The sequence below is a fragment of the Bos mutus genome, unplaced genomic scaffold (genome assembly GCF_027580195.1).
Source record: "Bos mutus isolate GX-2022 unplaced genomic scaffold, NWIPB_WYAK_1.1 CTG733, whole genome shotgun sequence".
NCBI classification, from domain to species: Eukaryota; Metazoa; Chordata; class Mammalia; order Artiodactyla; family Bovidae; genus Bos; species Bos mutus.
The window spans coordinates 56,876-83,623 of record NW_027220211.1 but is presented as its reverse complement, the minus strand read 5'-3'; the positions used below and the strand labels follow the sequence as shown (position 1 = coordinate 83,623).

Sequence of the window (26,748 nt, the reverse complement as noted above, 5' to 3'; positions counted from 1 at the left end):
TCATAGCTGTTCTTCCAATGAGCAAGCGTCTTTTAATTTCATGGCTGCAGTCACTGTTCACAATCATTTTGGAAGACTTTAAAAACAAAACAAACAAAAAAGGGAGCTTCCATTTCTCCCTTCCAAAATGTAAGTCTTTCACCTGGGTTCTCAGGAACCATCTCGTCCATTTGTGGTCCCCCAGAGTCAGGGGGAAAAAATAGCATTTTTAAAACCGAAGCAGTAAAACAAAGAGATCTCTGGTTCTGTCTTAACATGAAAATGAATTTGTAACTGAGCTGGATTTAATTGGGTTAAGGGAAAGTAAGTACTATATAAATAAACTCTCAGAAATATCAATAAAGCTCGCCAGAACACATTTCTGACACCCGGGACAACCCTGGTTCAGAATGATTGGGCAGAGATGACCCAGAAACTAACTCCATCACCAAAGAACCTGAGACCACAAGCCATGTGGCAAAGCAGTTCTGCTGGGTTCCCTTACCCTGCTGCTCTCCGCCCTGTAACCCCTTCCCCAAAAAAGCCTCTTCCCTTGTCAGCATGTATGTCTCCTGGAACAATTCATTTCCCAATGTTAGACAAAAGCCCACTCTCAGACCCTGCAAGGAGTCCCCCTTTCTGTAACAGATGGCGACTCTGGTGGGATTTCCTCACTGGGACTGATGCCCTGACCATTCAGGTACTTAGGGACAAGCTTGTCCGCTGACTGACCCGACCCAGGGGCCCGAACAAGAATTTTCTTTTGTTCCTTGTCTCCTCCCAACTCAGATGACTGGCCTGAGTGCCCCCGATCTGACAAGGGACAAGAGGCTTAAGACTGATAAGGAACAAGGTGAGGAACAAGAGCCTTAAGTTCAGTGGCTCAGTCGTGTCCGACTCTTTGCGACCCCATGGACTGCAAATCCATCACCAACTCCCGGATTTTACTCAAACTCATGTCCATCGAGTCGGTGATGCCTTCCAACTATCTCATCCTCTGTCGTCCCCTGCTCCTACCGTCTTTAATCCTTCCCAGCATCAGGGTCTTTTCCAGTGAGTCAGTTCTTCGTATCAGGTGGCCAAAGTATTGGCATTTCAGCTTCAGCAACAAGAACTAGGCGGTCTCCTATCACCATTGCAAGTTGGCGCACGGCGTAAGCAAGTGGGCAGGCGAGTACACAGGGAGGCCGGGCTAGTGAGGGAGTGAGCCGTTAAGAGAGCCCCGCCCAGCCTCCGGCGCGGGGTTTCCTAATGGCTACTGCTAGGAAACCCGGGGCGGGGCCTGTCGGCGGAGGGGCGGGCCAGGCAGTCCGCGCAGGAGCGGAGGCCAGACTGCAGCTATGGGCTAGCGGGAAAAGATAGTTCTGGCTTGGCAGCCTCGCACTCCTGCAAAATTGGGATCCAGGTGGCAAAGGGAGAAATGGGTGGCTCCAAGACCAGTGTTGGTTTCCTCGTTTTGCTGCCGATTGTCTTGTTCAGCGGGACGTCCAGCGGTGAGTTCGGGGATGACCCTGCGCGGGGCGTGGGGGAACGCGAGATTGGATGGGCTATGATCCGGAGAAGGCAATGGCACCCCACTCAAGTACTCTGGCTTGGAAAATCCCATGGACGGAGGAGCCTGTTAGGCTGCAGTCCATGGGGTCGCTAAGAGTCGGACACGACTGAGCGACTTCACTTTCACTTTTCACTTTGATGCATTGAAGGAAATGGCGGCCCACTCCAGTGTTCTTGCCTGGAGAATCCCAGGGATGGGGGAGCCTGGTGGGCTGCCGTCTATGGGGTCGCACAGAGTCGGACACGACTGAAGTGACTTAGCATAGCATAGCATGAGCCGGAAAGGGGATGGGGGTGGTGTCCGCGGGGTTTCGCGAAACTTTTTACAGGGTGGGCCGCCGCCCCCACCTCTTTCCCTTCCCTGGCCCATTTGGTCCTCGGAGGCTCCTCCCGGCTTCTTGCCGGCTCTCCGGGACACAACAGGGGTGACTTGGGTGGAGTAGTAATGTCGGGAATTTGGGAAGTGACGGGGGGCACGAGGGGGCCGGGACGCGGCAGGAAATAGGGTTGAAACCCCACAAGGGTCCAGACCGCCCCTGGGAAGTGGGAGCCCTTGGAGCCGGGCGGTTTGGGAGAAGGGACCCAGACCCGCCGAGAAAAACACACCCTCCCGCCCCGACCTGTGCAACAGAGACCCTTCTGGTCCCTACATCTCCCGGCCCTTGAAGGACCAGCGCTCTTTCCCGGCCGTAAATTATAAACGCAGAGCGGACCCTGGTGCCCTGGAGGCGGCGGTGACGCACTTTCGGCTGAAAAGTGCTTGAGAGCTCTTGTCCCAGCCATCGCTCCTGGCTCCACCCCCGGCCCCCGGGCTCCACCCCCGGCCCCCGGGCTCCACCCTCGGCCGCCTGGCTCCGCGTCACGGCTCCACCCCCGGCCCCCGGGCTCCACCCCCGGCCCCCGGGCTCCACCCCCGGCCCCCGGGCTCCACCCCCAGCCCCCGGGCCTCACTGGCTACCCCGGGGGCCGGTGCAAGCCTCTTCCTGAGCAGGGACCAGGTGCCTCGGCTCATTGCTCTAGATGCAGAACATTTTTTATTAAAGTGGACTTTTTGGGCACTACGTCTATTCTTTAACCCAGAGAAACAGATGTCCTGCCTTTCACTTGGCCTGCAGAGTCCAAGTAGAATATAAGCAGGTTTCCAAGTAGACAATTTCGTGGACCTGCCCCAGGTCAGCATTTCTGCTTGATGGGGGTAGGGCGTGCGAGGGGCACGGGGTGGGGGGATTTCCACGCACTATATCGTCTCTAGCTTTCCTTTTCTGCAAAGTAGATGATGAGGTTGTGATACTAAATGCAGCTCAACTTGACAGTAAATTCTTCAAAAACTTCCCTTCTTCAAAAATTTGAAAGGAAGGAAAATGTGTTACAAAAAAGCAGAACTATTTATGATCCTGTTCATGCAGCTCCAGCTACTTCTACCCGTGTGTTTTATATCAGCGCAGGGGTTTGCTGTGCAGTTATGTTTCTTGTAGTAATAATATTAGCTGTTTTGCACCTTCATAGTATGACAAGAATTGAACCGGAAGACAGCACCAGTGTCCAGTAGTTCCCGAGTTGTCTCAGCCACGTGCCAGATGACTCAGTATCTGTGAGGAGACACACCCAACAATGGTACTTCCATCCCGTTATCCTACCTTGTGGGTGGGTAGAGGAGTGTTTTGAAAAGTGCCCCTCTTTTGGAGGCCAGAGCTAAGGTGAAGGATATCGAAATATCCAAGGAGAGGATAACTCTGTCCAGGAGAGGATGTACTCCAAGAAGGTAGTTTAGGGCATATTTTCCATGGGATTTATGTAGATGAAAAAGATCCAAATAAAGAACAGCAATCATTTGTAAAAACAGAGATTAAGCTTCTGAAATTCAGGTGACAATGATACTCACTGAACGTTGCAAGCTATGAGATCTTCATCACAGAAATCTTCCTCCTATTTCCCTTGTGTGTATAGAAGAAAGAGAAAACCCCTGGTGATATTGCCTTACATGAATTGGGAGAATCATAAATAGTTTTCACAGCATTGCAAATTGTGTGTCTCTGTGTGTGTATTAGTCAGTGAGTCCTGTCCGGCTCTTGCCACCCCATCTACTGTAGCCAGCCAAGCTCTTCTGTCCGAGGAATTCTTCAGGCAAGAATAATGGAGTGGGTGGCCATTCCCTTCTCCAGGTGATCTTTCTGACCCAGGGGTCAAACTCGGGTCTTCTGAATTGCAGGCAGATTCTTTACTGTCTGAGCCACCAGGGGAGCCTGCAGCACAAATTAGTAGAGGCCAATAATCCTCAGGCAATTTCTCAACAGGACCTGGTCCACAAGGTCAGATTGCCTGTGGAATGGATTACCTGGTCAGAAGAGAAGTCCTCCACAAAGACCTGGCTGCTAGGAGCTCTGCCATTGATGACAACCTCAAGTTAAGAGTCCAGATAGCCCCTCTCCAGAATCTTGTTCCCTATGGACTCTCACTGTGTGGGGGGACAATGAAAACGTGAGATCGATGGATGGCTCATGAATGTCTGGTTAAGAATGAGGTCTCCGGACTTCCCTGGTGATCCAGTTGCTAAGACTCCACACTCCCAGTGAAGGGGCCCGGTCGATCCTTGGTCGGGGAACTGGATCCCACATGCTACAACTAAGAAGTCAGCATGTTGCAACTAAGAGTCTTCATGCTGCAAAAAAGATCCCAAGTGCCACAACTAAGACCCAATACAGCCAAAAAAAAAAAAATGGATATGAAAAAAATAATTTTTTTTAGTTCTCCAGTGCTAGTGATGTGTGGGCCTTCAGAGTGATAGTGTAGGAGCTCATGGCTCTGGGTCAAATACCCTACACGGATGTCGACTCTTTAGAGATATGAAAGACGGTTATCAAATAGCCCAGCCTATCAACTGTCCTGATGAACCATTTGCTGTGATGGCTTGTGCTGGGCCTTAGATTCGGAGGAGAAGCCCAGTTCCAGCAGCTGGCCCAGTGTCTCACAGGGTTCCATGCAGCCCTGGGGGTCTGTGTCTGACTGTCCTCTCACAGTCCCCCAGCGTCAGGGGGACGGTGCCTGCTGAGGCCCACGTGGAGCCGGCCAGTCACATACATCACCCAGCACCGCAGAAGCACATTGTCTTCCAGAACACTGTGCCTTAGGAATGCCATAGCACCTGAACTTTCTAAGACAGACTTAATGATGTGGAGTATTTTCTAGATATCACTTTCTTCAGGCTGAACTGAAAATATTTGTATAAATTTTTTGACCAAGAAATTTTTAAACAGTGTTATAAAATAAATAGTTTTTAAAATTGTTTCAACACAAATACTTGGACTAGCTTAGTGCCAAGTGCTTTTTAGTTTTTACTTCATCAAAGTAGTGTAGTTGATTCACCCTTGAATGTGCTGGGCTTAGTTGCTCTGTCGTGTTCGACTCTTTGTGACCCCGTGGACTATATAGTCTGTGGAATTCTCCAGGGTTGAATACTGGAGTGGGTAGCCTTTCCCTTCTCTAGGGGATCTTTCCAACCCAGGGATCGAACCCAGGTCTTCCACATTGCAGGTGCCTTTACCATCTAAGGCACCAGGGAAGCTCAAGAATACTGGATTGGGTAGCCTCTCCCTTTTCCAGGAGATCTTTCTGACTCAGGAATTGAACTGGGGTCTCCTGCATTGCAGGTGGATTCATTACCTGCTGAGCCACCAGGGAAACCCTTAAGTTTCTTTCTTCTTCTTCTTCTTCTTCTTTTTTTTTTAATATTTATCACTAGTCTTGGGAATTATTTGTCTATAAGATAAAATACTTTGTCTTGGGAAAAGAAAAAGGAAAAAATGCTGTTGCCTTGTACAGGAAAAGGCAGAGTTGGAGGAAGAAAACTTAAAAGCTAGAAGGAAAAAAAAAAGAGAAAAATACAATAGAAACAGAAACTACTCATTCATGAAATATTGCCTTTTTAAATTTATTTTTTTTAATAAAGAGGAGTTCTGCCTTCTTATTTTGGGAAAAGTAGGAGCTGAATTCACTGAAACATCTTAAATTTGGCAGATCCTAGCATATGGCATCCCAATCCAGTATTCTTGCCTGGAGAATCCCAGGGATGGGGGAGCCTGGTGGGCTGCCGTCTATGGGGTCACACAGAGTCGGACACGACTGAAGCCACTTAGCAGCAGCAGCAGCAGTACTCAGAGCCAGAAGTGGATTTGGGGCAGGTCAATAGTAAACAATGGTGATTTTATTTATTTTTACTTTCTGGAAAAGGAGGATAACACAATTCCAGAAGGTGCAATCATGGAAAGTAAACAGATTTTGTGCTTATCTTCAAGGCTGGCTTAAGTATAAAATGGATTTTTAAAAACACTTGAAAAAATTAAAGTATTCAATTTATTTAAAGTAAATTACATATGCATCGCGAGGAAGGGGCTCAATGCCTAGCCACTGACCAGCGCCTCCCTGGAGTCACAGCTCCTCCCAGACAGCTCAGGCTGTTACTAATTGAAGCTGGTTATGACCCAGATCCTACCACTGGTGAAGTTAACAAGTGGTGGAAAAGGACAAGTTGGTTTGTCCAGGAGCCCTGGGAAATAGTGACCTAAAGTTCTCAGACCGTCTCCAAGTTTCCAAGTTAGAAAAGGGGGCAGAGGTGGCTGCTGCAGGGTGCATCAGCGTGTTGAGCACAGTCAGGTTGGTTGGCACGAGGCGAACATTTGACCACCAAGCTTATTGTTTCAACCAGTCTGGGGGTCTGCGTGCTTGTAGCCAGCAGTTTTTATGTGCTGGGGGTCTGCTTCCTGTAAAAACAACTTAAGACTTGTGTCAGCTCTTTGTTATCTTTCAGAGAACTGGTAATTTCATGACACTGCTATGTGGCTGGTCACAGTCTAAATTGTTACCAGCTTCCCAGCCTAAGGAGTATTCGTTTCTCCATCTTCACATGTTCTAATCCTTAACTCTTAAACCACTGTTTTGAGACTCACAGGAGGCCTGGCTGACTAAAACTTTTCTACAAACAAGAGGCAGACAGAGACCATGGTGGGGGTGGGGGGGGGTGGGCGAGTCTTTCCCACTAAGGCACCCTAGAGCCGTTTTGGTTCACACCAGATCAGATCAGATCAGTCGCTCAGTCCTGTGCAGCACGCCAGGCCTCCCTGTCCATCACCAACTCCCGGAGTGCACTCAGACTCAGGTCCATCGGATCAGTGATGCCATCCAGCCATCTCATCCTCTGTCATCCCTTTCTCTTCTTGCCCCAATCCCTCCCAGCATCAGAGTCTTTTCCAACGAGTCAACTCTTCGCATGAGGTGGCCAAAGTACTGGAGTTTCAGCTTTAGCATCATTCCTTCCAAAGAAATCCCAGGGCTGATCTCCTTCAGAATGGACTGGTTGGATCTCCTTGCATTCCAAGGGACTCTCAAAAGTCTTCTCTAACACCACAGTTCAAAAGCATCAATTCTTCAGCGCTCAGCCTTCTTCACAGTCCAACTCTCACATCCATACATGACCACAGGAAAAACCATAGCCTTGACTAGACCGAACTTTGTTGGCAAAGTAATGTCTCTGCTTTTGAATATGCTATCTAGGTTGGTCATAACTTTCCTTCCAAGGAGTAAGCGTCTTTTAATTTCATGGTTGTAGTCACCATCTGCAGTGATTCGGGAGCCCAGAAAAATAAAGTCTGACGCTGTTTCCACTGTTTCCCCATCTATTTCCCATGAAGTGATGGGATCGGATGCCATGATCTTCATTTTCTGAATGTTGAGCTTTAAGCCAACTTTTTCACTTTCCATTTTCGCTTTCATCAAGAGGCTTTTAAGTTTCTCTTCACTTTCTGCATTAAGGGTGGTGTCATCTGCATATCTGAGGTGATTGATATTTCTCCCGGCAATATAGATTCCAGCTTGTGTTTCTTCCAGTCCAGTGTTTTTCATGATGTACTCTGAATATAAGTTAAATAAGCAGGGTGACAATATACAGCCTTGACGTACTCCTTTTCCTATTTGGAACCAGTCTGTTGTCCCATGTCCAGTTCTAACTGTTGCTACCTGACCTGCATACAGATTTCTCAAGAGGCAGATCAGGTGGTCTGGTATTCCCATCTCTTTCAGAATTTTCCACAGTTTATTGTGATCCACACAGTCAAAGGCTTTGGCATAGTCAATAAAGCAGAAATAGATGTTTTTCTGGAACTCTCTTGCTTTTTTCATGATCCAGTGGATGTTGGCAATTTGATCTCTGGATCCTCTGCCTTTTCTAAAACCAGCTTGAACATCAGGAAGTTCACGGTTCATATATTGCTGAAGCCTGGCTTGGAGAATTTTGAGCATTACTTTACTAGCGCGTGAGATGAGTGCAATTGTGCGGTAGTTTGAGCATTCTTTGGCATTGCCTTTCTTTGGGATTGGAATGAAAACTGACCTTTTCCAGTCCTGTGGCCACTGCTGAGTTTTCCAAATTTGCTGGCATAGTGAGTGCAGCACTTTCACAGCATCATCTTTCAGGATTTGGAATAGCTCAACTGGAATTCCATCACCTCCACTAGCTTTGTTCGTAGTGATGCTTTCTAAGGCCCACTTGACTTCACATTCCAGGATGTCTGGCTCTAGGTCAGTGATCACAACATCATGATTATCTGGGTCGTGAAGACCTTTTTTGTACAGTTCTTCTGTGTATTCTTGCCATCTCTTCTTAATATCTTCTGCTTCTGTTAGGTCCATACCATTTCTGTCCTTTATCAAGCCCATCTTTGCATGAAATGTTCCTTTGGTATCTCTGATTTTCTTGAAGAGATCTCTAGTCTTTCCCATTTTGTTGTTTTCCTCTATTTCTTTGCATTGATCGCTGAAGAAGGCTTTCTTATCTCTTCTTGCTGTTCTTTGGAACTCTGCATTCAGAGGTTTATATCTTTCCTTTTCTCCTTTGCTTTTTGCTTCTCTTCTTTTCACAGCTATTTGTAAGGCCTCCCCAGATAGCCATTTTGCTTTTTTGCATTTCTTTTCCAAAGGGATGGTCTTGATCCCTGTCTCCTGTACAGTGTCACGAACCTCATTCCATAGTTCATCAGGCACTGTATCTATCAGATCTAGGCCCTTAAATCTATTTCTCACTTCCACTGTATAATCATAAGGGATTTGATTTAGGTCATACCTGAATGGTCTAGTGATTTTCCCTACTTTCTTCAATTTAAGTCTGAATTTGGCAATAAGGAGTTCATGGTCTGAGCCACAGTCAGCTCCTGGTCTTGTTTTTGCTGACTGTATAGAGCTTCTCCATGTTTGGCTGCAAAGAATATAATCAATCTGATTTCGGTGTTGACCATCTGGTGATGTCCATGTATAGAGTCTTCTCTTGTGTTGTTGGAAGAGGGTGTTTGTTATGACCAGTGCATTTTCTTGGCAAAACTCTATTAGTCTTTGCCCTGCTTCATTCCGTACTCCAAGGCCCAATTTGCCTGTTACTCCAGGTGTTTCTTGACTTCCTACTTTTGCATTCCAGTCCCCTATAATGAAAAGGACATCTTCTTTGGGTGTTAGTTCTAAAAGGCCTTGTAGGTCTTCATAGAACCGTTCAACTTCAGCTTCTTCGGCGTTACTGGTTGGGGCATAGACTTGGATTACGGTGATATTGAATGGTTTGCCTTGGAAACGAACAGAGATCATTCTGTCATTTTTGAGATTGCATCCAAGTACTGCATTTCAGACTCTTTTGTTGACCATGATGGCTACTCCATTTCTTCTGAGGGATTCCTGTGCACAGTAGTAGATATAATGGTCATCTGAGTTCAATTCACCCATTCCAGTCCATTTCAGTTCGCTGATTCCTAGAATGTCGACATTCACTCTTGCCATCTCTTGTTTAACCACTTCCAATTTGCCTTGATTCATGGACCTGACATTCCAGGTTCCTATGCAATATTGCTCTTTACAGCATTGGACCTTGCTTCTATTACCAGTCACATCCACAGCTGGGTATTCTTTTTTCTTTGGCTCCATCCCTTCATTCTTTCTGGAGTTATTTCTCCACTGATCTCCAGTAGCATATTTGGCACCTACTGACCTGGGGAGTTTCTCTTTCAGTATCCTATCATTTTGCCTTTTCATATTGTTCATGTGGTTCTCAAGGCAAGGATACTGAAGTGGTTTGCCATTCCCTTCTCCAGTGGACCACATTCTGTGAGATCTCTCCACCATGACCCGCCCATCTTGGGTTGCCCCACGGGCATGGCTTAGTTTCATTGAGTTAGACAAGGCTGTGGTCCTAGTATGATTAGATTGACTAGTTTTCTGTGAGTATGGTTTCAGTGTGTCTGCCCTCTGATGCCCTCTTGCAACACCTACTGTCTTACTTGGGTTTCTCTTACCTTGGGCGTGGGGTATCTTTTCACGGCTGCTCCAGCAAAGTGCATCCATTGCTCCTTACCTTGGACGAGGGGTAAGGAGCAGTGGATGCACTTTGCTGGAGCAGCTGTTATGGCTATGAGACCATTTATTACCCATTTGTCCATGGTCCCAAGAACCCAGGGCCTCCAACAGCTATTTGGAGAAAGTCTAAACATGCCCTCTCTCAACTGGCATCTTATCCCTCTGTCTGATAACTCATCCAACAGCCCACCCCCCCGACCTGGCCCCCAGGACCTAACTTAGGAGGGACGGGAACAGGGTTTCCCAGAGTATGACACAGGGCTCGAGGGTGAGGCTGGGCATCCCCACTTCTACCCTTTGGTCCCACATTCATAGTGTCTAGGAATTGGGACAGCAGCAGCCTATAATGGTTATTGATTAAGGTAGGAGTTGACAGATTTTTTTCTACAGAAGAAAGTAAATCTTGAGGTCTCTTTAGGCAATTTGGTATCTGTCTCTGGGTGCAAAAGGAGCTTCCCCATTTGTGGAGCAGCAGGAGCCAAATATAATGTGTAAATCAACTGAGAACCAGACTTGTCCACTGTCCTGGTTTCTGACCCCAGTAATGAGTGACCCATCCTGTAGAGAATCATCCAAGAGCTGCCTCAGTTGTCTGTTTATGAAGCAGAAACTTACCGTGTCCTGCCTTGTAGCTTCTGGTGGTGGGACTGTGATAGGAGTGTGGATCTGGCTGTTATGGGCTAATGCACCCCCTCTGCTGTAGACTGGCTTCCTTGGTTCAAGGAGCCATAGGGGACACTGCATGAAGCCACAGGTGTGATCAGGGGATAGTGGCCCTGTATCAACTCTGGTGTCAGGACTAGGTGACCTGCTGGCACATCTTATTTGTTCCCTGTGGGCCTGGTTATGCCAAGCCACATAATCACTTCTATCCTATGATGGCTGGCCTATCTGAACTAATGGTTAGGGGTTGATGAACCCAGATCATAATGGGCAACTCTGACATTCCATGACCAGAGGCCTCGTCTCTGCCAGGCCCCAGGACCATACCAGGAGCCGCACTGAATGGTATGGGCTTTCTCACTGCAAGTGGTATGTCCTTTCTTCAGGACACCAGGAGTCTGTGTTGTGAGCCTCCAAGTAAAATGCCACATACAGCACGTAGCACCTTTCTGAACACAGGAAGCTATGATGTCACCGGTTCTGTTGGGTCATTTGACCAAGAAGCAGGTCCAGCCACACTCATCATTCATCAGTTGTGACTGCTTTTGTGCCAGGACTGCAGTTGCAGCAGAGACCTAGGGTCTTGAAGCCTGGAATGTGTCCTATGTACCATTAGAGGGAACTTAGGACCTCAGTGGTAATTCAGTGGAGCTAAGATAGGGACCACAGCTCTGCAGGCCTAGGGAGATTGTAGGTTGGTACTCGTTTTCATTATTTCCTCCAGGAGATGATACTGTCTCCATGTACTATCGGGGGATGGGGAGTCAGGGTGAGAAGAATGAATGTGGAATCCATGACTATGGTACCTCACCCATGGCAGTTTACTAACAACACAGACTGTGCATTCATGTCAGAAGCCCAGGACGTGTGCAATGGACACTGAGTGGATCTGTGGACCCAAGATAACCACTGCTAGCAGGACCTGGGACAGGTGTCTATTAATTGCCTGGTCCTCGGAGCATCACTTTACAGCACGGGGGCCATGATCATGCTACCATTCCTGTGCGTGGTGTTAGTAACACACTGGGTCCAATATGAATGTGGGAGTAGTTTCTCCTTCTGCAGTTCCAGTTCAGTTCAGTCACTCAGTCGTGTCTGACTCTTTGCCACCCCATGGACTGCAGCCTGCCAGGCTTCCCTGTCCATCACCAACTCCCAGAGTTTACTCAAACTCATGTATATTGCATTAGTGATGGCATCCAACTGTCCCATCCTCTGTCGTCCCCTCTCTTCTGATCTTCAATCTTTCCCAGCATCAGGGTCTTTTCCAATGACTCAGTTCTTTGCATCAGGTGGCCAAAGTATTGGAGTTAATTGCCCCAGCAAATAACCATGTGGCTCATCGGGAGAGTATTGAAGGACTTCTGCACTTGCTGTGGTGTTGAAAGGGCCCTCCTCACTGGAATGTGGCTTCCTTCTGAGAAGTAGCTCAGTTCTGGAAATTTTGGTAGGGATGTTTAGTAGGGATGGCTGCTTTCAGCCTACTGATCATCCAGTCTTGTGTTTGTCTCTCCTTATTTTCTGTCTCTCAAGCAGTTTGCATCCAAGTTCACTGACCATCTCTCTGCCTCTAGGATCACCCTGTGCTATGAGCCAGCATAGTACTCTCTGCAGTCAGGTCCTGGCTGGCATTGGGACTCTCTAATCACTTTCAGCTTCCCTGATAGCTCAGCTGGTAACGAATCCGCCTGCAATGCGGGAGACCTGGGTTTGATTCCTGGGTCTGGAAGATCCTCTGGAGAAGGGAAAGGCTACCCACCACAGTATTCTGGCCTGGAGAATTCCATGGACTGTATAGTCCATGGGGGTCACAAGAGTCAGACATGACTGAGTGACTTTCACTAATCACTTTGACCGTTGTACCAACTGTGCTCCTGACTTACAACACTCCACCTGGAATCTGATCTTTCCCCATTTTCCATCCCTGTTCCTGCCGGAAGCCCACGGGAACATGGTCTCCTACCACTATCCCTGATTTCCAATAGTCATCCTTGAACTATTGGAGATGCTTCTCATCCACACTTTCCTCTCAGGCTCCATGGGGTCCATCAGGCTTTCCCATGGTGCCTGGTGGCCTGGACACTTTCCTGCCCTTTCATACCGTGTCCCCCTGGCAGAGTCACTTCCCTGAGCCTTTGATCCCCTCCTCTACCACCTGCCTCAGAAGTTCTGGATTTTCTCTTTCATGCCATGTGGGCCAGGCCTTTCTCCAGGCTTCCAAGACCCATCCTAATGGGAGATCAGCAGTGTCTCCCCAGCCTTGCTAAGTCCTGTGACCCCTAGTTGTGAACTGTCCCTTCACCAACTTGGGGTTCTGTGCTCACCCGTCACCTCTTTGCCCCTCTCCCTGTGATCCTGCTTCCTCAGGAGCATCCCCACAGGCTCCCCATCTCTCACAGGACACGGGGTTAGATTCTGACAGCCTGCTGTCATCTAGACTTTTCCTGCATAGCAGCCTGGCACGTCTCTGCAAAGGTTATTATGCTGAGAACTGACCTGGTAGACAAGGGGACACACCCAGGATGTGTGAAATTTGCCAGGCAGGGGACTCCTCCTTCTCCACAAGGAGAGGAGGGGCACTGGCTGTGTGGTGTGTGTTGTGGGGTGTCATTGCTCTGTCAGCCCAGCCCTGCACTTTACTCTGCTCTCACATAAATGGGGAAAGGGGCCTCAGGGTCTTTTTCCCCAACCTCACCCTCACTGTGTTTTGCCTTCACAGATGCTCATTCTCTTTCCTATAATTTCACCATCGATCCTCAGCCCAGAGATGGTCAGCCATGGTGTGAGGTTCAAGGAGAAGTTGATCAAAAGGTCTTTCTCTCCTATGACTGTGGTAGAGCTAAGATCAAGTACATGAGTCCATTGGGAGAGGAAGTGAAAAGTATGAACGCGTGGGAAACACAGACTGACACACTCAGAGACACTGGGGACTTGCTCAAGAAGCAGATGCCTGACGTTACACCGGAGAAACACATAGACAAGGGTGAGTTAGAAAGTCCAAATGCAGGAGGAGTAGACTGGGGGCTTAGCTGCATCCACTGTTTTTGGGTGAAAAAAAAAATAAAGTGCTGGGGACCAGCCCCAGCTGATCCAGGGTATTCGAAGGATAGACGGCCTAGGCGACTATTTATATGCTAATTAGAGATATAAAGAATAATAGAATGAGGATAGCTCAGTAGGAAAATTCAGTGGAGAAAAGAGGCTGAGTAGCTTGGTTTACGCGGGAGACCAATAAAACTTCAAGACAAGAAGTTTGCACCACTTACGTAGGCCGCAGGCGCCCTCTCGAATAGCGGAAGGTGCCTCACCCTAGACACCTTCTCGAGTGGGTCTTAGAAGCCCAGGCATAATTAGTAAGCGTGGTGGGTTCCGCGCTCCAGATGGAGACTTCAGCCAGAATGTGAAAAGAATGACATGGGGAGACCAAGCGCTGGTGAACAAGCCCCATAGCTTTATTTTTAACAGGGGCTTTTATACCCTAAGTTACACATAGAGGATAATAGGGGATGCAAAGTCAGCAGTCTTTGATTCTTATCAAAAACCAGGGTTTCTTTCCTGCAAATTTATCGTATACAAATGGTTTAGGTGATTTACATCATCTTCTGGCCAGAAGGCCTACTAACATTTTATGACTCTTGACAAGGACTTATCAACAAAGACTTATTTTCTCTAAGAGTAATTATTTTAAGGTTTGGTGCCATCTTCCAAAGATAAAATTGCATTCCTATAGGGCGGATGTTTACATGGGTTTACAACAAAGGAAAGAATTTATTACCTTAAGGGTCTAAAGTTACTAACACCAAGGCCACTACTTATTTTTTCTATATACCAACTATTAATTAATACATATTCAAGGATACAATTCAGGGGATGTGAAAACTTGGCAACAAACATTGACTCATCAATGAAATCCTTAACTAGTTTATTCTGACAGTTTCTAACTCTCTGAGAGGCTCTAAGCTATTTGAATATCTTAAGCTTCCCGTGCGTCTGGAGGCTGGGGAGTCCGGGTAAACTTGTCAGGCGAGTTAGAGAGCCTTCTGAGGGGTTTGGATTTAAACACTCCTAATTGCCCAGGAACTTTATTAATTGGAGCTGTAAGTTAACTCTTTGACAGAGAGAGCGAGATGGTGGTAGGGGACAGCCCCCAGTAAAGTCAGAGGTGAGAGCACAAAGCAAAAAGTAGGCAGACTCTGGTTTTTTGAGGGAAGATACTCGAGAATATCCGGGGAGACTCCCGAGGCTCGATCCTGCCTTTGCGTATGCCGAGCCTCCTTCCTCATGACCTTTGTCACGAGCGGAATGTCTCTCGCCGGCTCCCTGCGATAAAGGATATTGTCCTTGCCTAGTAGTACAGTGGAAAGAACAGCTGTTTCAGGAGAGACCAGGGCCAGATTAGCTGGGCCCAGGGGAGGTGGACCCAGGTGGGGCAAAGAATCTGTCAAGCTCAGAGGCTGAGCTCTTTCTTTTCCTCGGTAGGGTCAGGCCCTCTGACCCTGCAGGCCAGGATGGCATGCTGGCGTGAAGACAGTGGACACGCCAGTGCATCCTGGCAGTTTGGCTTCAATGGACAACTGTGCCTCCTCTTTGATTCGGAGAATGGATACTGGACAATGGTTCATTCTAAAGGGAGGTGGATGAAAGAGAAGTGGGAGAATGACAGAGCTGTGACGGAGTTCTTCAAGAAGGTCTCCATGGGAGACTGTCAGCGCTGGTTTCAGGATTTCTTGCTGCGCTGGGAGAAAATGTTGAAGACCACGGGTAAGTGAGAAGAGTAGGAGAAAGTGGTAGTTCTCTCATGGTGACATGGACCCACCCCTCTGTGTGTGTGAAAATGATCTGTCAGAGGTGAGCTGTCCTGGGAGAACAATGGCCCCGGGATGCTCTGTCATCCTCCTTCTTCTTCCAGCTCCTGACGTCTCTCCTCACAGCACAGGCCTTTGGACGAGTGAACATGGATTCCCACGGATCCTAAACATGAGAGCATCTCTGTGATCCCAATCTCCTTCTTATTATTCCCTCTTTCCAGAATCTTCTTTTAAGATGTCACCAATCCTACTTCTGGAAAACTGTCAATACCACCTCTGCCGTCAGCTCCTGAGGACTCCATCTTCAGGTCACCGTCTCTGATGTCACAGCAGGACTGAGTGGCTCTGTTGGAAACCTTGCTCCCCCATTAGCTGTCAGAGCCCCGTGAGGACTGGGCTCCTCCCTTCCCCCCATCTCGCCTGAGGATCTATCTCAGGGGCCTTCATGTGATGTGTGTAAACTCTCTGCACAGTAGGGGTACCTGGGTCAGGGGGGCGAGCAGACATCTGCCGAGCTTGGGGTCTGGACCAGGGCTTCACTCTTACTCTCCTTGCAGCATCACCGACCACAGGACCCTCTACAATGCAGCCCATGGCCCCAGACAGCAGTTACATTGCCTGGATCGCCACCGGGGTTCTCGCCAGTTTAGTCATAATCATCGTTTTAGCCTATATCCATTACAAGAACAGGTACTGAGGGCAGAATTCAGAGGGAAGGCAGGGGCACAGGGCCTGGTGTGAGGCCAGGGAAGGTGAATCCCAGCCAACCCCTGCCCCTCACTGAACCTCCTCATCTTGGAAATGAACGGGTGAATAAGACCCCATATTACCTGAGAGCAGAATTCGGACAAGATCAGGCCTCAATTCTGGGAAGGTCCTCACTGTCAGATGACAATCGGGAAGTGAGGGGTGGCTAGAGCATAGGAAGCTGAGGGCCTATTGATGCTTAAAGGGTTTAGCCAAATCCCCTGAGTGAGCACAGACTGCTGGCTGGCAGGGCCCCGGTAGGTGGTGTGAGAACAGCAGGCACTCAGGGCGAGGGCAGGACTCACGGGGGCTGAGAGCAGCATGGGGGCTCCGCATGATGTGTCAGCGGGGAGGGGACCCACCCAGGGGCCAAGACGAGAGGGGCCGGGCTCTCATCCCAGGAGGAACGGGTGGGAAGGCCTTTGCAGACTCTACTCCAAAGGCCTCTTCTCACAGGAAGTGGCCTGGGTCAAGCAGGCAAGGCAGGAGCCCCACAGCAGAGACTGTGGGAAGGGCTGAGGTCAGGAGCCCCACAGCAGAGACTGTGGGAAGGGCTAAGGCCAGGCCTGTGCTTGCAGGTCACTAGCCTCCTGGGGACCCAGAGCCTCCATCACTGAGAGGCTCTGCCTTGAGCAGAGGTGCCTGGGGATGGTGGGCCTGAGCTGGGGTGGAGGCGCCCAGCTAGGCGGGACCAGTAATAGATGGGGGGCCAAGACCCTGGTCCTGAGAGCTGCGTATGCTGCTCAGAGGCTGGAGGGGAGCGAAGGAAGGAGGTTTGCCTGCAGCCCCCCAAGGCTGTCAGGAAGCAAAGCCCCTCCTCCGGGGACCTGCTTCCTGGTCCTTTAGGCCCACCTCGGGGAGGATCCGTACCTGAGTAAAGGGAGCAGATTGATTCCTCACTGGCTCCAGTCCTGAGCCTGAGCAGGGGGTGTCAGGGCCTGGGCTGACTCTGTGATGCAGGAAGGAAGGAGGAGGTGACAAGAAGCTGCTGGGCCTGGGGTGGGGGTGGGGGTGGAGGACATAGGAGCCCTTCAGTGAGGGTGGGGCTGGAGGGGGGCTGGGGAGGGGCAGCCCCAGGAAAGTGACAGGAGTTCCTCAGCTTCCTGCACCAATACCTCTTTCTTTTCTGCAGGAGACAGTGTTCCCCGGAAGCCCTTGACTGGTGCTCTGTTGGCTTGGCTCCTTTTGTTCTTCTGCTTAGAGCCAAGAGATCAGACCTTAGGAATCCCAAGTCTGTCTACCAGTTATGATGACACAGTGGCTGCACCATCTGTCTCTTGTCGCATCTGATGAGCATCCTCCTCAACATATTTATTTTTTTCAAATCTTCTTTCCCACTTTCTCTTGGTGTTGGGTGATGCAATCTCTGCACTGGTACTTTCAACTACTTGAACAAGAGATCACCACAAACATAACGCTTTCAATCTTCTAGTTTTTGGAAAATTAGACTTTTCCCTGCATCGTGACCTTATTCTTAAAAATGGTGATATTGCTGGAAAAATACATCTGCTATTACAGGACTCAGAGTTTTTTTTTCCTATATCCAGAGAAACAACTTCATTGTATTTTCAAAGGAATAAAATTTTACATTGACTGGTTCCCTTCATAGTTGGTGCTGAGTTGTGTTCGACTCTTTGCGACCCCATAGACTGTAGGCCACCAGGCTCCTCTGTCCATGGGATTTCCCAAGCAAGAATACTGGAGTGGGTTGCTATTTCCTTCTCCAGGGGATCTTCCTGATCCAGGGATCGAACTCATGTCGCCTGTGTCTCCTGTACCTCATTCGTTGGCTGATTCTTTACCAAAAGTGCCACCTGGGAAGCCTTTATAGTGATTCTTAAGTCAACATCTCTATATTGCAGAAAAGTTAAGTACTTCATGCCTGTTTTCTAATCCAGGAGAAAAGTCATGGTATGTCCCCATTCCTCCACATTATGGGATTAAATAAAACCAGTGATAATGCTTTATTTCTTGTGGAAACAGAGAATTTAAGGATCATTTCTAAAGTAACATGCAGTCCAGCTGTGAAGTGATCCTTAAATTCTCTGGATTTTTAAATGTATATATCACCATATCCCAACAGTAGGTCATGTGTTTACCCTACTATGCAGCCATCCGAGTGTTAGTTCCAGGATGGAAAACATAGACTAAAAGCCATGTAGATAGAGGCCAACCTCAGAGATACTGTGGGCTGGGTTCCAGACCAGGGCAATAAAGTAAATTTCACAATAAATGGAATCACATGAATTTTTTCATTTCCACGGCACATAATACTGTGTTGACATGGAAGTCTGTTAAGTGTGCAATACCTTTATGTCTAAATAAACAATGTATAGACTTTAATACACAACACTTTGTTTCTAAAATAAAATACGTTGAGCATCATCTGAACCTCCAGGGAGTCACCATGATTTTGCTGATCGAGGGTCCTGTCTCAGTGTCTGTGGCTGCTGACTAATCAGGGTGGTGGTTGCTGAGGGTTTTGGTGGGTAGCGCAATTTCTGAAAAGAAGACAGCAATGAAATTTGCCACATCAATTGACTCTTCCTTTCACAGAATTCTCTTAGCATGCAATGCTCTTTGACAGCGTTTTACCCATAGTAGAACTTCTTTCAAAATTGGAGGTAATCCTCTCAAATCCTCCTCCTGCCTTTTCAACTACATTTATTCTAAACTTAAAATATTCTAAGTCCTTTGTTGTCATTTCAACAATCTTCACAGAATCTTCACCAGGAGGAGGTTTTATATCAAGAAACCACTTTGCTCATCCATTAGAGTCAACTCTCATTTATCAATTTTATCATTAGATTGCAACAATCAGTCCCATCTTTACATTAGGCTCCACTTCTAATTCTAGCTCTCTTGCTATTTTCGCCACATCTGTAGTTACTTCTTCAAAACCCCTCAAAGTCATCTAAGAAAGTTAAAATCAACTTCTTCTAAATTTCTATTAATGTTGAAATTTCAACCTCTATTCATGAATCATGAATGTTTTGGGTGGAACTTATAATCATGAATTCACTTTAGAAAGTTTTCAATTGACTTTGCCCAGATCCATCAGAGGAAACACTATTTGTGGCAGCTATAGCCTTACAGAAACTATTTCCTAAACACCACGACTTGAACATCATGACTACTCCTTGATCCGTGGGCTGCAAAATGGATGCTGTGTTAGCAGGTGTGAAACCAACATGAATCTCATTGTACTTCTCCATCAGGGCCCTTGGGTGCTTTCTCAATGAGCAGTGATATCTTGAAAGGAATCCTTTTTTGGGAGCAGTAGGTCTCAACAGTGGATTTAATATTTTTGGTAATCAGTGTTGTAAACAGATATGCTGTCATCTCAACATTGTTGTTCCATTTGCAGAGCACAGGCAGAGCAGGTTTAGCATAATTCTGAAAGTCACTAGGATTTTCAGAAGGTAAGTGAGGCTTGGCTTCAACTTCAAGTTACCAGCTGCATTAGCTCCTAACAAGAGAGCCAGCCTATCCTTTGAATCTTTGAAGCCAGGCACTGACTTCTCTTTGCTAGCTATGCAAGTCCTCGGGGGCATCTTCTTCCAATAGAACACTCTTTTCTCTACACTGGAAAGCTCTAATTTAGGATAGCCATCTTCAGAGATTATTTTATTTGATCTTCTGGATGACTTGCTGCAGCTTCAGCATCAACCCTCTCTCTTCCACTTTATGTGCTTTATGTTCGGAAGATGGCTTCTTTCCTTAAAACTCATGAACCAACATCTACCGGCTTTCAACTCTTTTTTCTGCAGCTTCCTCACCTCCTTCAGCCTTCATAGACTTGAAGAGAGCTAGAGTCTTGCTCTGGATCAGGCTTTGACCTAAGGCAGTGTTGTGATCTTTCCTCCAGTCCAGTGAAAGATTCTCCATATCACCAGTAAGGCTGTTTTGCTATCTTCTCCTTTGTGTGTTCACTGGAGGAGCACTTTTGATTTCCTTTAAGAACATTTCCTTTGCTTCACAACTTGACTATTAGGGGGAAGAGGCCTAGTTTCTGGCCCATCTTGGCTTCGATGTGCCTTCTTTAAAAGCTTAACCATTTCTATCTTTGGATTTAAAGTGAGAGAGGCGTGATTGTTCCTGTCAATGGGACATGTAGAAGTAATGTTATTAATTGGCCTAATTTCGATATTGCTGTGTCTCAGGGATTCAGGAGTTTCAGGAGAGAGATGGGCGGGTCAACGGAACAGTCAGGACACACACACATATCAGATGGCAACGTGCCCATGACTCCTGGCACCCCAAAACAATGACAATACTAACATGAAAGATCATTGATCACACAAAGGCAAAATCAAGATGGCCAAGTAGGACGCCCTGAGCTCCACTCTCCCATGAACACACCAAAACTACAACCACATACAAAACAGCTCTCTTTCCGAGAAAGTGACCTGAAACCAGCAGAACATCCCCTCTATAACCAGCATAGAGAAAGAACCACACTGAGAAGGGCAGGAGCAGAAAAGAGGGGATCTAGTTGGGACCCTTTGGCCAGGTACTCTCAAACGGAGGGGTCATCACAAACTGGAGCATTCCACCTAAGGAGCAGGAGGTTTTGGCCCTACATCAGGCACTCCAGCCCTGGTGCAGTGCTGGAAGAAGCAGCCCCATGCCCCCATTCCCTCACTCCCATTTTGGAAATGAAGAGGGTTTATGATCTGGAGCATTGGAGGACTGTGGGAAATGGAGACTCCACTCTTGGAGACCATGGGCACAGAATTGCTTGCTCCCTGTCCCAGCACATAGTCAGCAGATTGCAAAGCATCTGGTGCTCTGGCCAGCATTTGGAGACCATGCCTAGCATTGGCTGGGGCTCACAGCCAGCAGAGCTCCTGACAGGAGACTCCCCGAAACCCATCCCCCCACCAAAACACACACAGACACACAGGGAGAAGCCAAAGCTTGGCTCTAGCCAATCTTTCAGCTCTGCCCCACTTCCATGTGACGCCAGCCCAGGCTAAGACAATCACTGCAGGTCCCTGGGATACTGATGAGTGGTGTGACTGCATTGCCACACACAGCCTTATCTGGTAGAAGCCCTGACTCACACCAGTCCAGCACAATGCTCTACCTTGGGGTCACCCAGCTGCTGCCCACAGATAGCAGCAAACTCTGTGAATCAACAGGTGCAAAGGAGACAAGAAGGTTCTCAACTGACTCACTAGAGTCTCTGTGTGGGACAGACCTGTGCTGGGAGGCTGGTTGGAGGACAAGAGACCCACAAGGGTGGGCAGGACTCAGGGTTGGGTGGGGCAAGAGCTTGGTGGGGCCAGGTGAGCTGCGTGGGGAGACACTCCCTTATGAAGGGCTGGGGGCGGGAGCCTGGGTTGAATCCCCCAGAGGAGGCAACCCAGAAGCCCCTGGTAGACTCAGACCACAGGGAGGAAGGACTGGGAGAACAGGAGGAAGTCAGAGGCTGCCGTCAGAGATGGGCCAGGTCAGCCCCGTGTGAAGAGTGTGGGCCCCAGGGACCTGGGCACCCAGACTCACCCCAGGCATGCCCCTGACCCCGGCCTCACCCCAGATCCCCAGGCGTGAGGTCAGAGGTGGAGGGCTGGGGAGGTTGGAATTAGTACCTGAAGTAGTTTCATGGATGTAGACTTTAGATACCTCAGAAACAGGAATCTACACAAAATTCTGACTCTGCTAGTTTCTTCATCTTGACATGCCTCAATTTACACATTTGTAAATGGGAAACGCTACCTACGGGAATGAAGAGAGGCTAAACATTCATTTAGGACCTGAGGAGATCATGCAGGTAACCCTGAATTTGTACATGCTGAGGACTCGCCAACCCCTGTCTCAGGAGTTGTTGTTTAGTCACTAAGTCGTATCTCTGTGATCCTGTGGACTGTAGCCCGCCAGCCTCCTCTGTCCATGGGATTTCCTCAGGCAAGAATACTGGAGTGTGTTGCCATTTCCTCCTGCATGGGATCTTCCCCATCCAGGGATGGAACAGCCATCTCCCACATTGACAGGCGGATTCTTTACCGCTGAGCCACCTGGGAAGCCCCTTATCAGGTGTTAGTGCCGCTAAAAACACACAAGGAACACGGGGATCCAGAGAAAGGGATGGATAGAAGAAAGGTGAGGGACAGATCACTGAACTTTTGAGGAACATCAGTCCCACAGAGGGTGTGGGGAGCCTGGGGGAGCCCCCAGGAGAGACTCCTGTGGGAGGACTCTGGGGACTCAGTCCCTTCTCCACTGGCCAACCAGGCTCCTCCCCAAGGGTGGGTCACCCCGGGGCTCCAGGTGGCAAGGGCTGCTGGTACCAACTTCAGTCGTGCTTCCTGGTCCTGCTTCTGCTGCCCAACTGTGTCCACAAAGCGCAGCGTGGTGAGTTCCCGGTGAACCTGCTGGGAGAAGGCGGGGATGATGCATTATAACCGAAGAGCGGGACCTGAGCTGGCCTTGGTTAGAAAGTCCACGGGCGTGGTGTTGCCTACGCCTCCTCCTCCTCAATCCTTAGGTGAGCTCCTTTCCTTGTTGGCACCTGCTGGGCTGGTTGGCCACCTTCAGGCCAGCAAACGGGCAAACTGGTTGAAATAGCAATGCTCAGACAATGGGAGGTGGGGAGGCAAGAGGACAAGGAGAGCATGGCAGGAAACACTGCCATCCCTAAGCTCCCAGCCCCTCACCCATGCCTCCAGGAGTGGGACCCCTGTAGCAGGGCTGGGACAGGTGACCTTCCTGTGGGGAGGAACCGGGACACCCCCTGAAAAGCACACACCACTGATCTCATGTGTTCACACAAACCCTTCTCCTCCACATGACTCCCTGCCCTTGACTCCCAGGCCACTTTACCAGCTATAAACCACCCGTGCCACCCGGGCTCTCCCTTCCCCAGACACATCCCCTTAGTGGCCACACTCCTGCCCCACATCTCACTAAGTTCATTCCACATCTTTGCATCCCGAGAAGCCCAGGGCTTCCAATACCTTCCCACCTGTGAATGGACCCGAATCACAGTCTCCACCACTGGCATCCTATCCCCTTGCCTGAGGACTTACCCCAGCAAAAGCTTCCCAGCCTGGTCCCCAGGAGGGATGAGAGCCCAGTCGCCCAAAGTGTGACATGGGGCCTGAGGGTGAGGAGGGGCACCCCCACTTCTACCCTTTGTTCCCACATTCATATCATCCACAGACTGTGGAGATGGCAGCCTATAATGGTTATTGATTAAGACAGGAGATGGAGAACTCTTCTACAAAGACAATAAATCTGTTCGTCTCTTCAGGCCTTTTGGCGTCTGTCTCTGTGCACCCCCAGGTTTGTGGTGGGACAAGAGGCAAAGACAACGTGAAAAACCAAAGGAATCCCTCTGACCACTGTCCTGGTTTGCGAACTCCAGCACTGGGTGACTCATCACTGGGGGAATTATCCGGGGGCTCCCTCGCCTGCCTGTTTATGAGTCACAACCCTGCCCTGTCCTGCCTTGTAGCCTCTGGTGGTGGGAATGTGATAGGAGGGTGGGTCCTGCAGTTACAGGCTAAAGCACCCCTCCTCTGCTGTAGAGTGGCTTCCTCGGTCCAAGGGGCCACGGGGACCCTGTGTAACCACAGAGGAAAGCAGAGGACAGGAAGGTACCACAGTTCTGCTGTCAGGTCTTGGTCCCCTGCTGGTCATCTTATCTGTTTCCTGTGGCCCTGCTTATGCCAAACCACACAGTCACTTCTATCCTATGACAGCTGGCCTCTCAGTAATGATTACTGACTGGATGAGCCCAGTTCATCAAGACTGGAGGTCCCTTCTCTACCAGACTCAGGACCATATCAGTAGCCATGTTTAAATGAAGGCTTTCCCCACTACAAGTGGCGTGGCCATGCCTCTGACCCTGTGGGGCTGGGTTGTGATGCTCTGATTAGGATGTCATAAGCTCTCCCTGGGGGAGGGCATGGCAACCCACACTGGTATTCTTGCCTGGAGAATCCCATGGACAGAGGGACCTGGTGGGCAACAGTCCATAGGGTCTCAAAGAGTCAGACATGACTGAAGTGACTTAGCAGGCAGGCAGGTTACCCCTGGCACGATTTCCCCAGCTGGATGGACTTCTGTGTCATGGGTGCTGCAGGGTCCTAGGGTCCCAGTGGCAGTTCCCACCACACTCTTTCCTTCATGTCCTTCCCATGAACACCTTCCACAGCTGAGTTGAGCAGTTGCAGAGGCCTCTGGTCTGCAAACCCTGAAATATTTAGTGTCCGGCCATTGATAGAAATGCTTTACACCAGGCAGATATAAAAAGAAGATGTGAAGGGATCACAGCCCTGCATGCTTTCAGGCTATGATTGTCACTAATCTCTCATTTTACCCAGAAAATTGTGGTCTTGCAACATCCTGTTTGTAGCAATGGAAAGACAATATGAGAATGTACTTGTACTTCTCAACTATGGCAGCCTTTGCCCCATTCCTAACTGCAGAGACTTTTCCATCATTGGTTCAAATCCAGAGAATGTGAAATAACCACTGTGTGGGTCTTCACACACCGTGATACCCCTAGAAGCAGGATGCAGGATGGTTATATATTCAGTACCCTGCATCTCATGCATCACATTGATAACAGCAGGGCCGCGATGACGCTTCAGATGCCTGGACATGATGTGAGTCACACACTGGGTTCATAGGAATGTGGGGTGGCTTCTGCTTCCTGGTATGCACTTACCTGAGTCAATGGCCGTGTGGCTTCCAAGGATGGGGAAGGCCAGAGGACTGCTGCACTGTGCTTGCCACGGTGATAAGAGGGCCCTCCTGCTGGAAACTGGCATCTCTCTCTAGTAAGGGATTCTCTGTTCTGATAACTGGCTCAGTTCTAGAAACTGAGCAAAGTATCCAGACAAGCTGTTGGGACGGCTGTTTTCAGCTTCCTGATCATCCAGCTTGTGTTCTATTTTCTATCGCTTCTGGGTTTTTTTGTGTTTTGGTCAGCTGCCTGGCTTTTGGGATCTTAGTTCCCTGACCAGTGATCAAACCGGGCACCTGGCAGCAAAACCCCGGAGTCCTAACCAGTGGAGCCCCAGGGCATTCCCTTGTCTCATTCCTTTCAATCGTGCAGTTTATATCTAGGTTGGCCGCCCATCCAGAGTGTTTGCCTCTAGGATTGCCCTGTGCTGTGAACCAGCATCATACTCTGCAGCCAGGACCTGGCAGCCGTCCCATCTCTCTACTCATATCAACCATTGTGCCTGCTTTGTTCCTGACACGGTGCATCCCTACCTGGGATCTGCATATGTTCAACCCCTGTTTCTGCTGGAAGCCCACTGGAGACACCATCTCCGAGCAGCATCCTGACCTTCAGCAAAAGTCCTTCTGTGTTACTGACCAGTGCTCCTGGACTCCATCAATAGAAGTTGGTAAAAGGCCAGACACAAATTCAGGGGGAAAGAAGCTTTATTGGGACTCATGAGGGAGCAAAAACAAGTAACATGTTCCCTTGCTGGCTCCAGAGGGTGGGGGAGCCAGTCCCACATATGAGATGAGGGTGGGGGCAGGTCCTGGGTTCAGGCCAGGGGGGGTGACCTGGGTGGTTTGTTCCCCCTTGGTGGTGCTGTGTGCAGGGATCATGACCAGTACCCTGCTTTTGCACCTGGCTGCTCTGAAATCGCCTTGGGTTTTTGGTCTTTTTGTATCTTTTTGTTGATTATTTGCCCCAACTGCAGGTGGATGTAATTATTTTTAGCCCCTTACAATTTCTTTCGATTTTACAATTTACAAATAAAATAAATTTCTTTTACAATTTATTTTGATGCTTGATGTGACTTTTGTCCAGGTACACTCACTGCAGCAAACTGTCCCAGCCTGTCTCCTTACCCACTGAGGGGTTCTACACCCTTATTCTTAAGGGTTAAGGGGCTGAAGCTTTCTTCTATCAAAACTTCTCCCTGCTGGACAGGGACCACTGAACTGAGCCTCCCCTCAAGGTGCAGAAGTCCCTCACAAGGACCTACATGGATCTGGGCCACCCTCCACTGAAACGGCTATATTCCTTGAGCCACCATGAATGTTATTTCAAACTGGTAGATCTTACAGACACAAAGTCAATCAAAAGGTTAAATAAACAAGGACTAGAAAGGAAAGAACAACAATAGCTATTAAAGGGCCTAGAAAGGGAATGAACCGGGTTAACTTTGGAAGGACTTTCTCTTTTTTTTAAACTCTTGGCAGAGGTGAAATCTCCCATGACAAAATTGTGAAGCCCCTCTACCTGTATATTTAAGGTGCATAGTTACACCTTAATATAAGGTGTATATTTCCTTAATATTGACCTCAGAGAGACAGTTGTGAGTGGTGCTAAAGAGGGATCTTAGTTTCCTGCCCAGGAATTGAACCTGGGTAGCTTGGTGTAAAATGAGGAATTCTAGACACTAAACATCAGGGGCTAGATGCAAAGTTCCCTTGGCTCTTACCAACTTTGAAAGCAAGAATGTTTCAAGGAGGCAAAAACTGTAAAAACAAATACCAAAGTTATTACTGGAGACATAACAGAAAAAGTTTGTTTATTTAAGACGGAAGCAAGGTGGAAATATACACCCAGAGAGGAGTGCAGGAGTCCTGAATGAGCAGCACAAAGAAGCTAGGCTAGGGATTTAACACACACATA

The 26,748-nt window shown here is 48.6% G+C and overlaps 1 protein-coding gene and 1 pseudogene across 1 annotated transcript; both read left to right on the top strand.

The window, feature by feature from the left end:
* The first annotated feature begins 1,279 nt into the window (after nt 1-1,279).
* On the top strand, nt 1,280-17,736 carry LOC138987126 (UL16-binding protein 3-like). Its single transcript, XM_070367030.1, is given in 6 exon segments — nt 1,280-1,472; nt 13,301-13,564; nt 15,061-15,342; nt 15,947-16,079; nt 17,269-17,294; nt 17,297-17,736. Coding segments are annotated over 6 exon segments (819 nt in total). The 5' UTR covers nt 1,280-1,399; the 3' UTR covers nt 17,338-17,736.
* LOC138987123 (tyrosine-protein kinase RYK-like) lies at nt 2,819-6,455 on the top strand (annotated as a pseudogene).
* Nucleotides 17,737-26,748: the final 9,012 nt, after the last annotated feature.